Source organism: Micromys minutus (assembly GCF_963924665.1).
Source record: "Micromys minutus genome assembly, chromosome: 13".
Classification (NCBI taxonomy): Eukaryota; Metazoa; Chordata; class Mammalia; order Rodentia; family Muridae; genus Micromys; species Micromys minutus.
The window spans coordinates 44,468,823-44,481,925 of NC_137982.1; the positions used below are offsets into that span (position 1 = coordinate 44,468,823).

The following is a 13,103-nucleotide window of genomic DNA, read 5'->3' on the forward strand; positions in this document are numbered from 1 at the left end:
ATCCTAACAATTGTCAGTAGTGGTTGTGGAAAAGTCATTGGTGCCCTCCATCTCTCCTGATTCCTGGAAGTCAAGTACTTAGTTATACAAAGATGAGGAAGGGACAAATATGTTGGAAATGCAAGAATTTTAATACTATTCTTATTTACTATCGTTAATTTGTTCATTTACTTATTTATGTATGTATGTATTTGTTTGGCAAGCTGACTACATAGCTCTAGAATGCTGGCTCTGAACTCACAGAGGGTCTCCTGCTTCTTCCTGACACTCAACCCCGTGCCTTGTGTGGTGATTAAAGGCATACACCACCAATCATGCCTTGTCCAAGTTCCTTTTCCTAAAGATTTATTTATTTATTATGTATAAGTTCACTGTAGCTGTCTCAGACACACCAGAAGAGGGCATCAGATCCCATAACAGATGGTTGTGAGTCACCACGTGGTTGCTGGGAATTGAACTCTGGAGCTATGGAAGAACAGTCAGTGCTCTTAACCACTGAGCCATCTCTCCAGCCCCCAAGTTTATTTTCTTAGTTTGGATTTCTCTACCAAAAATTTATGGCCGTAATTAAATGAAGATCTTTCTTTTAATAGTTTGATTATAATATCTCTGGGCTAATCCAGACTACTTTGGTCATATTTCAAAACTCATAAGTTTAATTATGCTTTTTAGTCTGCCTCAGTGAATGTTACCCTGAGTGTAGCAGATGTGCAGTCAGATTTCAGAACCCTAACCCTTTCATAGGTGCTGTCTCCTGCCTTCCTTGGAGCTGGGGCTTGGGAAAGCTATTTGTTCCAACAGTGTGAACTGTTTCTAGGATCTGCTGTCTGTCAAATTAACTGGTTTTAGCTGGGGAAGATACAAGCTGCAAAAGTAATTCCTTTCCTTCAAGACTGAACTGTGGGGGCTGGAGAGATGGCTCAGGGGTTAAGAGCACTGACTGCTCTCCCAGACATCCTGAGTTCAATTCCCAGCAACCACATGGTGGCTCACAACCATCTGTAATGGGATCCAATTTCTCTTCTGGTGTATCTAAAGGCAACTACAGTGTACTCATATAAATAAGTAAATATATAAATAAATAAATATTTTTTAAAAAAGACTGAACTGTGATCTGTTTATGAGGGTATTGGAAATATTTTCTTTTTAAAATGAATTTTAGTCACATGTTTTAAACAACTTGACTGCTTAAAGAAGTTAAACATAAAAACCCTTTACTAGGGGCTGAAGAGATGGCTCAGTGGTTAAGAGCACCATCTGCAATAGGATCTTGTGTGACTGAAGACAGCTACAGTGTACTCATATACATAAATAAATAAATCTTTTTTAAAAAAGAAAGAAAACCTTTACTAGGGAGATGCGTGCAGCCATGTACAAATTTCTTAGATAAGTACTTTATATTTTCCCAACTCGTCTTCAGGGGGTGATGTCATCATTATAAATGTCTGAAGAAAGAGGAAGGTGGGGGAATTTTTTATCTAGTCTCATCTCCTTTTAGAAACACAGATTGGAGAAGAAGTACCATTTTACATGTTCAGAAACTTTTACTTATGCTGTATTTTAAATGGCTTAGGTACCGGCTGCCAGCATTTCTGTGGAGGGCAACCCTGCTCTTAATCGTGTGAGATGGACCCACTCGGGAAGAGAAATCGCCGTGGGTGATTCTGAAGGACAGATTGTCATATATGATGTGGGAGAGGTATGGGGCTTGCTGCCTATAGTTTTGACACATTCGCTTAGTGGCATTGTCGTGAAGGTGTTGCGGTGGCTGAGTCTAACAGTGTGGTTCATGAATTGTACAAATGACATGGTTGTGTGCTTCCCACCGCAGAAGCAGCTTGTAAGGCCGTCTCTCTAAGTGGGCATCCTGTGCTCTCATGCAGCAGATGTGAGGGTAACCATGTATGACAGCACTGTGTTTCTAGATTCAGACAGGAAAATGTGGGATTTACAAAGTAGACTTGGAGTTTTATAGAATTGATACTGAGATAAAATTTTATTGTTGTGTATTCATAGATTTGTTTGAACTAGATAGTAGAAATCAAAGATAGCATCTTTTGCTAGTTGTTTTTCCCAAGAATAGTTAATGCAAATATACATGCCTGAGTATGTATGTGCAAAGGCAAGAGATGGAGATCAGCAGGGCGCGTCGGGCTCTCCTGTCACTCTGCTTGACTGGACGCAGCACCCAGTGACACAGGGAGCAGAGCTCAGTTCTTCCTGTTTCCTGACTAGAGCCTTCTGGACTTTTTCTATGTCATTATTCCCCATCTTGTCCTGACACTTTGTGGCTATAGAAATTAGATCTTGGAGGCGAGATATTAGATCATTTAGAGCAGCCAGTTGGACAGTGCATGCAGATGTCCTGTGTCTGCACTGGCTGACTGGGTAGTTGTTAGCGACACGCCCTCATTGAAAAGCTATCATTGGCAAAGCTCAACTGAAAATTTTTTTATTTAGTTAATTTTAATTAACTTAATGTAAATTGTTACACTTGGCTAGTAACTACCTATTAGATCTTATATATTGAGATGCAGATTTGTACACTGGCCACACTGGATGATCTGTGCCCTGTCACAGCAGTGTTAAAGAACAGCCATAGGGACATTCGGGTTGACTCTTTGAGGCAGAAGCATCATAAAATTCTTTCTCTTGTTTGCTCTTGATTCAACACTATGCTGAACAGCAGTATAACTTCTAACCAAGGAGTCAGAGAATCAAGAAAGAATACTTTATGTTTCAAACAAATCCTGTGTTCAAAAGGCTGATGTGAAAGGGTCATGAATTACAGGCAGCCTACACAGAGAGATCCTGTCTCAGGAAAGAAAAAATAAAATAACTATTTCATACTAGTAGTGGTGCAAAAATTACAATTAAAAGTTTTGAATGCATTCCTCTCCCTCAGCAAGACCCATAGAGGTGCCGGGAAGTCTGTCTACAAAGCATCCTTGTTTCCTTGCACGGGTGGTAACAACACATTCATTTCTGAAGCTGCCATGGCATGTTTTACAAATACCTTTTGTTTTGAAATGTTGTAAATCATTGTTATAGTCTCTGTAATTATGGAAAGGCCCTTTGGGTCAATTATTACTTTTTAATAGAAAAAAGCTATTTGAAAACAGAGTAATAGTAGATAAGATGAATTTTTATTTCATTGCTCAGCAAACATTGTCTTTCTTTTAACAGCAGATCGCTGTTCCCCGAAATGATGAATGGGCAAGATTTGGCCGAACACTCGCAGAAATAAATGCAAACCGAGCTGACGCAGAGGAGGAGGCAGCTGTTCGAATCCCTGCCTAGCCCTGAAGAGCAGGCTGTAGCCTTGGTGAACTTGGCAAAGATGATTAAGTAGATCCTAAACTATTTGCATGCTTCTGATTTAAATGAGTATTAAGAGGAAATTCCATGGATAAAGTGGGTTTAACACAGGAAGCAAAGCTTACAATGCCCTTTTTATATTATATCACTTTGTTTTGGATTGGTGTCATTTTTAATACAGCTGACAACTTTACAGAATGCAGCCTTTTCTGATTCTAACACCTGGGTGTATATTGTTAATTATTCTTTAGGATCCCCTTGAACTTGTACCACTATATATAATTATTTCTAAAGCACAGACTAGGTAAGTTCTGCATATTTCTAAATAGCCACAATTCCTTGTTATGTAGTACAGTCCACGAGTCCTGGTCAGTTAAGTTCTCACTGCCCTGAGTGCCCAGCATGCATCTGCCTACCTGTTTTAAGTTTCATGTTGATGCCATTTTCCTTCTCTATACTTCTGTGGGAGTTATCTATAAATAAAAACAAATATGTACTAACTTTTCAAATTTTCATTTTTACTTTCTGAAATTTGGAATTTTCTCTTATAAATTTTTGTTACTGTTTTTAAAGTTCCTAATGCAGGCAGCCACCTTAAATCCTGTGCAGCCTTAAATGTACACCAGATAGGGATAATGTTACCCCTGAGCATTACGAACTCCTGTTGGATAACTCATCAGTGCAAATGTTCTCTTAGGTTAGCTTCTGCCTGACTCTGCTACTGGCTCTGAAGACTAAATGCTCACTTCCTAGTTTGCAGGGACAGAGCACTGTGGTGTGAGCTCACACAGTAGGCTGTGTGGAGAGACGCTTGCCTGCAGTGCGTCAGGGGTGTGGCGGCCATGCAGGAGCCATGCTCAAGTGTCCACACTGCCCTGGGGTCCTCTCTACTCTTGGGATTCTCTAGCAGTTTTACAAATGTGTGTGTTAGTGTGGAAGTGAGCTGTGTCAGTTCAGGAGGGAAGAGCTGGATCAGATCTACAGGTTCACACGCTGAGTTGTCCTTTCCTGGTGTTCACCTTCTGATCCAGCTGAGTTTCACTCTTCACTCTGTAGAACCTGAACTAAAACATTAGAATCGGAATTTGAACTTCCTTTGATTCTATAAGAAGGATCTGTTGAGAGAGAATTCTACAAAACAGAAGTCCACATAACAGAATTACTTCACTCTTAGTACTGTGTGGTATAAGAAATAATTGACCAGGAATACTAGACCCAAACTGTAGTTCTAGCTTTGACCTCTATGAGAAATGTGATGTTAACCAAGCCTGATCCTTACTTATTCTGATACTTACGAAATGTCAAGTACATAAATTCTACTTTGTCTCCCAGCTCTAAAATTACCAACCTTGATTGTATCAGTTAGTCTCCAGTTTTGAATCTTTAGTTTTCATAGTTGCCCCATGGTTGCCTGTTGTATACCAAAGAACCATCTCAGGTTATGGTAGACATTGTAAGTCTAAAGTTCAGAGTCAGCTGAGTCCCACTGTCTTTCAGTAGAGGTATTCATATACTCAGAGGTACTGGGTTTTTATTCTAAGTTTGTAAAAGTGACTAGAACAAAGGGGAAATATAAATGTTAAAATATAATGTTGAATAAGGTTGGAAATGGATGTGGTCGATCAAATGGTCGTTGGTCTCAAGTTGTTCTTTTATAAAGTGAAGCATTTATTCTCCTAAAGCAAAAACTTGTTGACACTAAGTATTTATAAAATACAATTTGGGGCTAGTATTTCTGTTTATAAAATAAATATTGCCAAGGAATTTCTGCTTTAGGAGAATAGTTTCTCCCTCACCCCTGAGAAAAACTTAACATAGCCCCTCACTCCTTCAGCCTCGCTGCGCATGTAGGACATGCATTGATTTCCTCAAGGAAGCCCCTTTGAAGTCTGTCATCAGAAACGAGGCTCATCAGTCACCTGACATGGGTTCTAAGTCACCGGCCGGCACACAGGACTTAGAGGAAGTCGGTTGGGGTCTGGGGACCATACACTTTTTACTTTTGGGTATAAAAGACCTTCGTAATTTTGAAAACTATCTCATGACATAAATTGTAGATTATTTTTGATGAGTTTTTCCTAGGCAGGGACAAGGCACAGCTTTTGGTTCATTTCCTAAGTTTTGTTTCTCTGCTTTTGAATAGGAAGTTAAAGATTATTGCTTTTATTTGTGTTGAGAAAGCGTATTCAGTTTTTCAGACAGTAGTTAATTGGGAATAAACCTCTGAGATCATTTTTATTGTCATTTAAGCTAAATACTCAGCAGTAGAGGCTTTTCTTCCTCATCACAGATAAAGTTCTCTGCAAAGTTTGGCAAGACTGTAGAAAATGGGTCTGTGCCAGCAGCTGAGGACTGTGTTGTGAAGGGACAGAGGAGGAAGAGCGAAGGCAGCGTGGTGGCGGGGTAACTGTCCTGGTCTTTGATTGCTTTCACCCAGGTAGACTTCACCACATAGCCATGAAGAAATTCTGTGAGGCACATTGTCCTCCCTTTATTTCTCTCAGACAATTGAAAATGTCTTTTTCACAATCCCAGTGTTTCAGTGTGTGCATCAGAGTGATATTCTAACTGGAGAAGTTACATACTTAATAGATGTTAACTGGAGGCCAGTTATAGCTCTCAATATGCACTGCTCATGTGTGGGCCGAAAGCATCCAAGGTGTGGCCACACAGATCTTGAGCAGAGGTCTAGGGTTTAAAGTCAACAGCGCTGGTACTTTTGATGACTTAGTGTTAGCATCTGGTTGAGGTGGGGTTTGTTTTCTGTGTTAATCTAAGATACATAACAGAAAAGAGTTCATACTTTTGAGCCTTCATCTTGCTGATTGTTAGGTGGCAGGGACCTTAGAGCTTTGGGGAAAATACTCCCAAGTAGAATGCTATATTTGACTGATAAAAATATACATGACCGACTGCTAAAGGCGCTTGCCACCAAGCCTGACCTTAGTTTGATCTCTGGGACCATGTGGTAGAAGGAGAGAATCCATTTCTACAAACTGTCTTCTCATATGCCTATGTGTGTATCCACACAAACAACACACACATCATGGAATAAAGTACCTAGATATCGGTCTTATAGAGCTAAGGGAATTAGAGCAGTGTCCTAAGGGCACACTATAAAAAGACACTGGGGCTGAAAAGATGACTCTTCGGTTAAGAATGCTTACTGCTCTTGCAGAGGACCTGAGTTTGGTTCCCAGCTCACAACTGCCTGTAACTCGAGCTCCACCCTCTTCTGGACTCCATGGGCCCCTGTACTCCTGTGTACAGACATACAAACATACACATAATTTTAAATTAATTTTTTTTAATCAAAAGGAACATGCAGGGGCCAGGGAGGTGGTTTAGCAGTTGCTTCCCTACAGAGAGCTCAGATCCCTAAAGATAATGTAAATGCCAGCGGCCAGAAAGTGCATCTCACCTGCAGTTTGAGAAGTCTGGGTAGGGTTCCTGGAGCATGGGAACATGCATGCACACCACACACATGAAAACGACAAGATCAAGTCCATATTTCAAGTGAAGGATTAAATAACATTCTTTTAAGTAATATTTTAAGTTCACTACCCCAAGGTGGTAATAACTTTCTTTCTATCTCACAGATTTTAAAGTCCCTTTCTCCATATTTAGGGAACATGTTATTGGAGCAGTTTAGAAAAAAGATTCCCCAGTCCCAAGCCAGAATGCCAGTTGTAAGGCTTCACATAGTCAGCAAATCATGATGTTTTTCACAGTAAGTGCTCTCAGACCTAATGTGTGAACTTCAGGTGTTTAAATTCTCTTTCTACTTGCCATGTTCCCAATTCTCTAACCTAAAAGTCTGAATGGACATCAGGCATTTAAGTTTTCTGTATGTCGCTCTAGCTATAGAGAGTTTCACCACTGCCAATCAGCAGTCTTTTACAAACTTTGGTGAAATTATAGTATTTTGTGTTGTTAGTTTCCTAGCAGGAGTCTCGGTTTGGGCTTGTTAATATTCCATTAGCGGTTCCCAGTTACAGCATGGAACAGCTTGCCCTCGGGTAAGCTTGCTGGAAGGCCTATCTCACTTCGTGAGGTCACTATTCAGGTCTCTGGGAATGTATTATCCTGCCTCTCTCCTAATGTACTTGATGTGGCCAGAAAGCTGTGGGGCAGTGATTGTGTGGGGTGTAGAACACACCTGCACTGCACCGAGCGCGCAGAGACCTGACCCTGTGACTGGAAATCAGGAATGCCGCTGCGAAGACTGATAGCAAGTCATTTTATCTTTTGTGGATTTTTGTACAGAATTTTTGAGTACTTTTTTTTTCCCCTCAGAAAGCAAAGTAGTGGAAATGCTTTGTAACAAAAGTTCTTCTACTTAAAGATGGCCTGATATAAGAGAGAGGAAACTGAGCCCCAAAGACTCTGGTTCCAAGACAGCCACGGTGGTTTATACCTGTCATCCCAGCACTTGGGAGGCTAAGACAAAAGGATGACACAGTTGAGGCTAGCCTTGGCTACAGAGTGAGATTCCCATCTTGAAATCAGAAGCCTGTGTTCCATCCCTGTTTGTCTCCGGCACATAAGATAGCCTGGAACAATCTTTCCTTTTCTTTTTCTTTTGTTATTGTTTCGTTTTCTAAGACAGGGTTTCTCTCTGTAGCTCTGGCTGTCCTGGAACCCACACTGTAGACCAGGCTAGTCTCAAATTCACTGCCTCTGCCTCCCCAGTGCTGGGATTAAAGGCATGGGCCATCACCACCCAGCTAGTGTTTCTTAAATAAGAAAAATAATTGTTTTCTGTAGCAGTTTTGTGAGAGAATGCATATGTGAAGATGCTGTAAAGTAAAAGTAATTTTCTTTTTAGTTCCTTTGTTAATCCGTGAATGGAGAGAGGTCATATTTTTAAAACTTTGGGCTAGAGAGTGGCCGTGGTGGGGGAGACACAGGGTCTCACTACGTAGATGTGACTTAAGGGGAACTTACTATATAGACCAAGCTGACCTAGAACTCACAGAAATTCACCTGCCCGTCTTCCAAGCCCATATTTTAAAACTTTTACATAAAGTAACAGGAGCTCATCTTTAAAGGGTCAAATGCTTTGGTGTCTGTCCAAAAGGAGTTCTCCTCAGGTTTTCTCATCACAGAGTGAGCCCCAGTCACCTGATACTGAGGAGCAGTGAGCTAAGGGAGAAGGTTTAGTCCTCTTGGAGATGATGTGCTCCCCACATGTAGTGAAGATGGTCAGTACAGGGTGCCGTACTCTGCACAGCTCTAGTGGTTGAACTAACTGGAGTGCCAAGGGAATAAAGAAAGGGCACAGACAGAGAAGCTGGAGTTGGGTGCTCTGGGTTCTCGCCTGGGGAAGCCACAGCACCCCAGCTCGGCTTATTCTGTGCCACTGAACAAGGAGGCAGAGTTAGCCAATCTTGTTAGAAGCAGTCTTTGCAGGGGAACAGTCTTCAAGGTTAGAGGAGTCTATGACGGTTTTCTGAACTCATTGTCAGCATTCATAGCTGGATCAGAAAAACGCTTTACTAATCCCACGGGGCTGAGACACTGGTGTCCTTGGTGTATCTATCCCCATACCAAACAAACACACTCAGGACTTTACTCAAACCCTACAAGTAATGGCTGTGGTCCTCAAGGAACTGTGTGTGACTGTCAACCATAGAGGAAGCCCCAAAACTAGTCTTGTGACATAGCTCTTCTTCACTTCTTACCCAGACTGGCAGGTCCCTGCTTTGTCATAGCATCAGACACAGAGCAAAACCTATGTAATAAATACCAGTTCTCATTTTTCTCACTTCTTTCTGTTGCTGCGATAAACACAGAGACCAAAGCAACTTGGGGAAGAAAGGATTTATTTGGCTTTCAGCTTCTTGTACATAATCAAGAAAAGCCAAGTAAGGGACTGAAGTAGACATTGCTCACTGGGTCCTTTGCTCTGACTTGTGCAGCTGCCTTCCGTATACTACACAGGGCTAGCTCCCCAGCGATAGCACTGTCTACAGTGGCTTGGACCTTCCTACGTCAGCCAGCATTAAAGAGAGTATCCTCACAAACATGCTTCCAGGCCAGTCTGCAGGAGGGACTTCAGCTGAATCTCCCTCCCAAGTGTGTCAGGTTGATAGGTAAAGCTGATGATGATATAATTGGACAAAAACCTTGCTACAATGACCAGGCCTTTATTAATGGGTTTCGTGTCTATCACTGACTATAAATCACAAATTTGTCAATACATGGAAGGTCATTAGACACATCTGGAGGAGTCTGCATTTTCTGGAGGTAAGCGTTTTCTTTAATCTGGGATGGGCAGCTGGGACTCCACTGCCTTGCCATGCCTCACACTCGTGATTCTTGTTGCCTGAGCATCCTGAGCAGTTGGAATCACAGGCTCATTACCATTTACTCAAATAAGCCTATCTGCATGAACCTGTTTGGAAGGTCATAAAGCAGTGGTTCTCAACCTTCCAAAGCCTGCAGCCCTTTAATAAAAAAGTCCGTCATGCTATGGTAACCCCCAACTCTAAAATTGTTTTTGTTGCTACTTCTTAACTGTAATTTTGCTACTGTTATGAATCATAAGGTAAATACCTGTTTTCTGGTGGGCTTAGGTGACTCCTATGAAGGTCATTAAGTCCCCAAAGGGATCACAACCCAGACACTGAGAACCAGTGCTGAAAAGTGTCTCTGTGTGAGGATAAAGACAAGGTGGTGAGGCATCCCTGTAAGCCCTTAGAAGTTGAAGCTGAAGCAGGAGGATTGCTGCTGTACAAATTTTGGACAACCTCTTGAATCAAAAAACACAAATATCAGGAGTGAGAAGAAATGCTGTAGACATTGATCAATAAGAGGATTCCCAAAATGTAGGTTAATTTTTATTTTGAATCTTAATCCAAGAACTAAAGTCCTCAAAAATCTGAAGAATTGATAGAACAAGGGGAAAATAATAGGACTTCCAGGAACTGTCAAGCACTGGATAAGAAGACAGAAAAAGAAAAGAGATTATATACTTAGGCCAATCATATTTAAAACAAAGAAAAATCAGTACGCAATTGACAGGTGATCTATTATTTAAAACAGTATCATAAACAGAAGATTCCAAATGGTTTCAGAAAAAAGCCTGTTCTACCAAGAGGTTTATATCCGGCAAAACCATCTTCCAAAGACCAAGAGAAAACGGCATAGTGGCAGGAAGGAGGATTGGGAATGTACATTGCTAGCCAACCTGCTTTTCAACTGCTAACGGAAATCCTCATAATCATGAGAGAGAATGATGGGAGGGGAGAGCAAGTGGGAAATACTAAAGACTCCATGCATGTTCTCAGTAATTTCAGATATAACTGCAAGCCACAGGGAAGAGCGAGTCGTGACTGCAGACGCTCACAAAGCACAGGGAATTCCTTTACTAAACTAAAATATAGCTCACTGGGAATACAAGGTTGTTATAAATTATTATAAGCTCTAGTCACTAAGGGTATAACTTGAAAAACCAAAGTTTAAATGATACACCATAAAATATGTATTTTACAAACAGTTCATAAAGGAAGAGAGGGTGGTGGGTCTGCAGCTTTGGCAGAATATTTCCTTAGTTTGTGCAGGTCCCTGAGTTCAATACCCAGTACTAAAAGGAGGAGGAGGATGGAGGAAATGAGAAAGGAAATAAAGGAGAGGGAGGGAGAGAGGCGAGGGAAGGAAAGAAGACAGATGTGGGAAACAAACCACCAGAATTGACTACAAGGCTGAAAGATGAGACCAAGAGTGACAGACTAAATCAAGTTGTATTTGAGCATGCCATCACTGCCCTGGGCAAAGTGGCAGCCAGCTAACAATTCCTAGCATTTCAGACACTGAGTCAAGAGGAGCGAAAGCTCTGGGCCAGCCCAGGCTAACTAGAGAGACCCTATCTCAAACAGTAAAGGCAAGAGGAATATAACTGAATGGCTTTCCTACCATGCACAGACCTTGTATTGAGCCCCTAACACTGCATGCATGTGCATGCATACACACAAACGCACATGCACACACATGCAGATGGGCTATAGCATTTAAATGCATGAATTTCCTAAAAGCACATACAACAAGAGATGGACAAGACCACTTTGGTGAGTATAAATTTTTATTGAGACATGAAAAATGATTAAGTTAGAGATATAATATGTTCCTGGATCAGAAGCCCCCATAATAATGATACAAATTCTTCCAAAGCAGCTTACAGATTCACTACTGTTCAAATTGTCTGTGTTTTTAAAACGGTTTTTGATAAGCTGATAAAATATACATAGAAGAACAAAGAACCAAGAAGATTCCTAGCTCTCTAACAGGGGAAGCAATTTTCACTGTGTATCAGGAGTGTGTATTGTACTAGATACAGAAGTTAACAGAGTACAGACAGCGCCTGCATCAGCATAAGGAGAGACCTATAGCAAGGAGCCCAGAGACAGTGAAGCACAGGCTGGTTTTTAGTAGACGACAGTGACAGCGCTCCAGAGCAGCGGAGAGAACAGGCTTTGAATACACTGCTGGCAAGGCTGGCTGCCCTTTAGAGAATCAAAGGTCTGCCCCACATTGCCAGAGACAGGAGGAGAGATCCAAACTGCGTGAAACCTGAGTGTAAAAGGCAACACCAGAAAGTGTATAACAAGAAAATAACTGTTTATCATTTTCACCTAGAGGTTTTGTGTTTGTCTTTTGGTGGTTCTGGAGTAAACACAGGGTCTTGTAAATGCTGGGCAGGCATGCCATCACTGAGCAACATTCCCAGAACAATAAAAGCGTGATTTTTTTAATGGGATGCTCAACAAGCAAACAAGAAAAATATCAATACGTTTGAGCATATTAAAATCAAAATGTTAATATACCAAAACGAGCATAAAAGACATGGCACAGGGAAGTAAAATGTGTGAAACAAACACATAGTAGTATCCAAAATAGGAAGAATATCATGGGCTAAAGAGATGGCTCAGCAGTTAAAAGGACTTTCTGCTCTTACAGAGAACCTGGTTTTGGTTCCCAGCACCCACTTTGGACACTTCACAACCACCTATAACTCTATCAGGGATCTGGCACTTTTTCTGGAGCCACAGGCATGAATATGGTGCACATCACACACACACATTTTAAGAAGAGGCACAGTACAGAACAGATGTCCACAATATCTATACCAGCACTGTCTATAACCACAGACTGGGAAAACAAATGTCAACCAAGAGTAAGACAGGAAGTAAATGAGCATGCACCCACACGATAGAATGGACAAACTCAATGCACACAATGGCAGGGACAAACCTTACAAATGTACTTAGCAAAAGAAGTCTCAAGGTACATAATTTCATTCATAAAAATTTCAAAAAAATAGGTCAGGGCTGGCAAGACAGCTCAGTGGGTAAAAGCTTGCTGCCCAAGCCTGAAGATCTGAGTTCAAATCCCCAGATCCCACATGGAAAATGGGGAGAACTGATTCTCAATAATTATCCTCTCACCCACACATATGCTGTGACATGGAAACATATACACACATGCACACATGCTTGCACATCATTGACACAATAAAATCAAGCTTTGTTGTCAAATCTTAGCTCTAGTAAGAGGCCAGCCTGGACCACAGTAGATCTTGTCTCAGGAGGGAAGAGAACCACAGTATTTAGGGATGTCTATGTTAGTAGGAAAACCACACAGAAGTGAAGGCATGGTAGCAGGGATGGGGTGGAGGGGAAAGAATGGAGAAGTGCATAGGGAATTTCTGGTTTGTTGGGAATGTTTTATTTCTTGACCTGGTCATCACATGAGTGCTATATGTTAACCTGTATGTACCCTTCTCT

The 13,103-nt window shown here is 41.3% G+C and overlaps 1 protein-coding gene across 3 annotated transcripts in view; it reads left to right on the forward strand.

Annotated features, from left to right (window-relative positions):
* Positions 1-3,809, forward strand: part of DYNC1I2 (dynein cytoplasmic 1 intermediate chain 2) — a 49,696-nt gene extending 45,887 nt beyond the window's left edge. For 2 of the 3 annotated variants that reach the window (XM_080927267.1, XM_080927266.1), the window contains exons 15-16: positions 1,574-1,699; positions 3,187-3,809. In XM_080927267.1, the coding sequence (XP_080783393.1) occupies positions 1,574-1,699; positions 3,187-3,300 (240 nt within the window). In that variant the 3' untranslated portion in view covers positions 3,301-3,809. The remainder of the gene's footprint in view (positions 1-1,573; positions 1,700-3,186) is intronic. The other variant, XM_080927268.1, reaches the window with a different exon arrangement.
* The last annotated feature ends 9,294 nt before the right edge of the window (positions 3,810-13,103 follow it).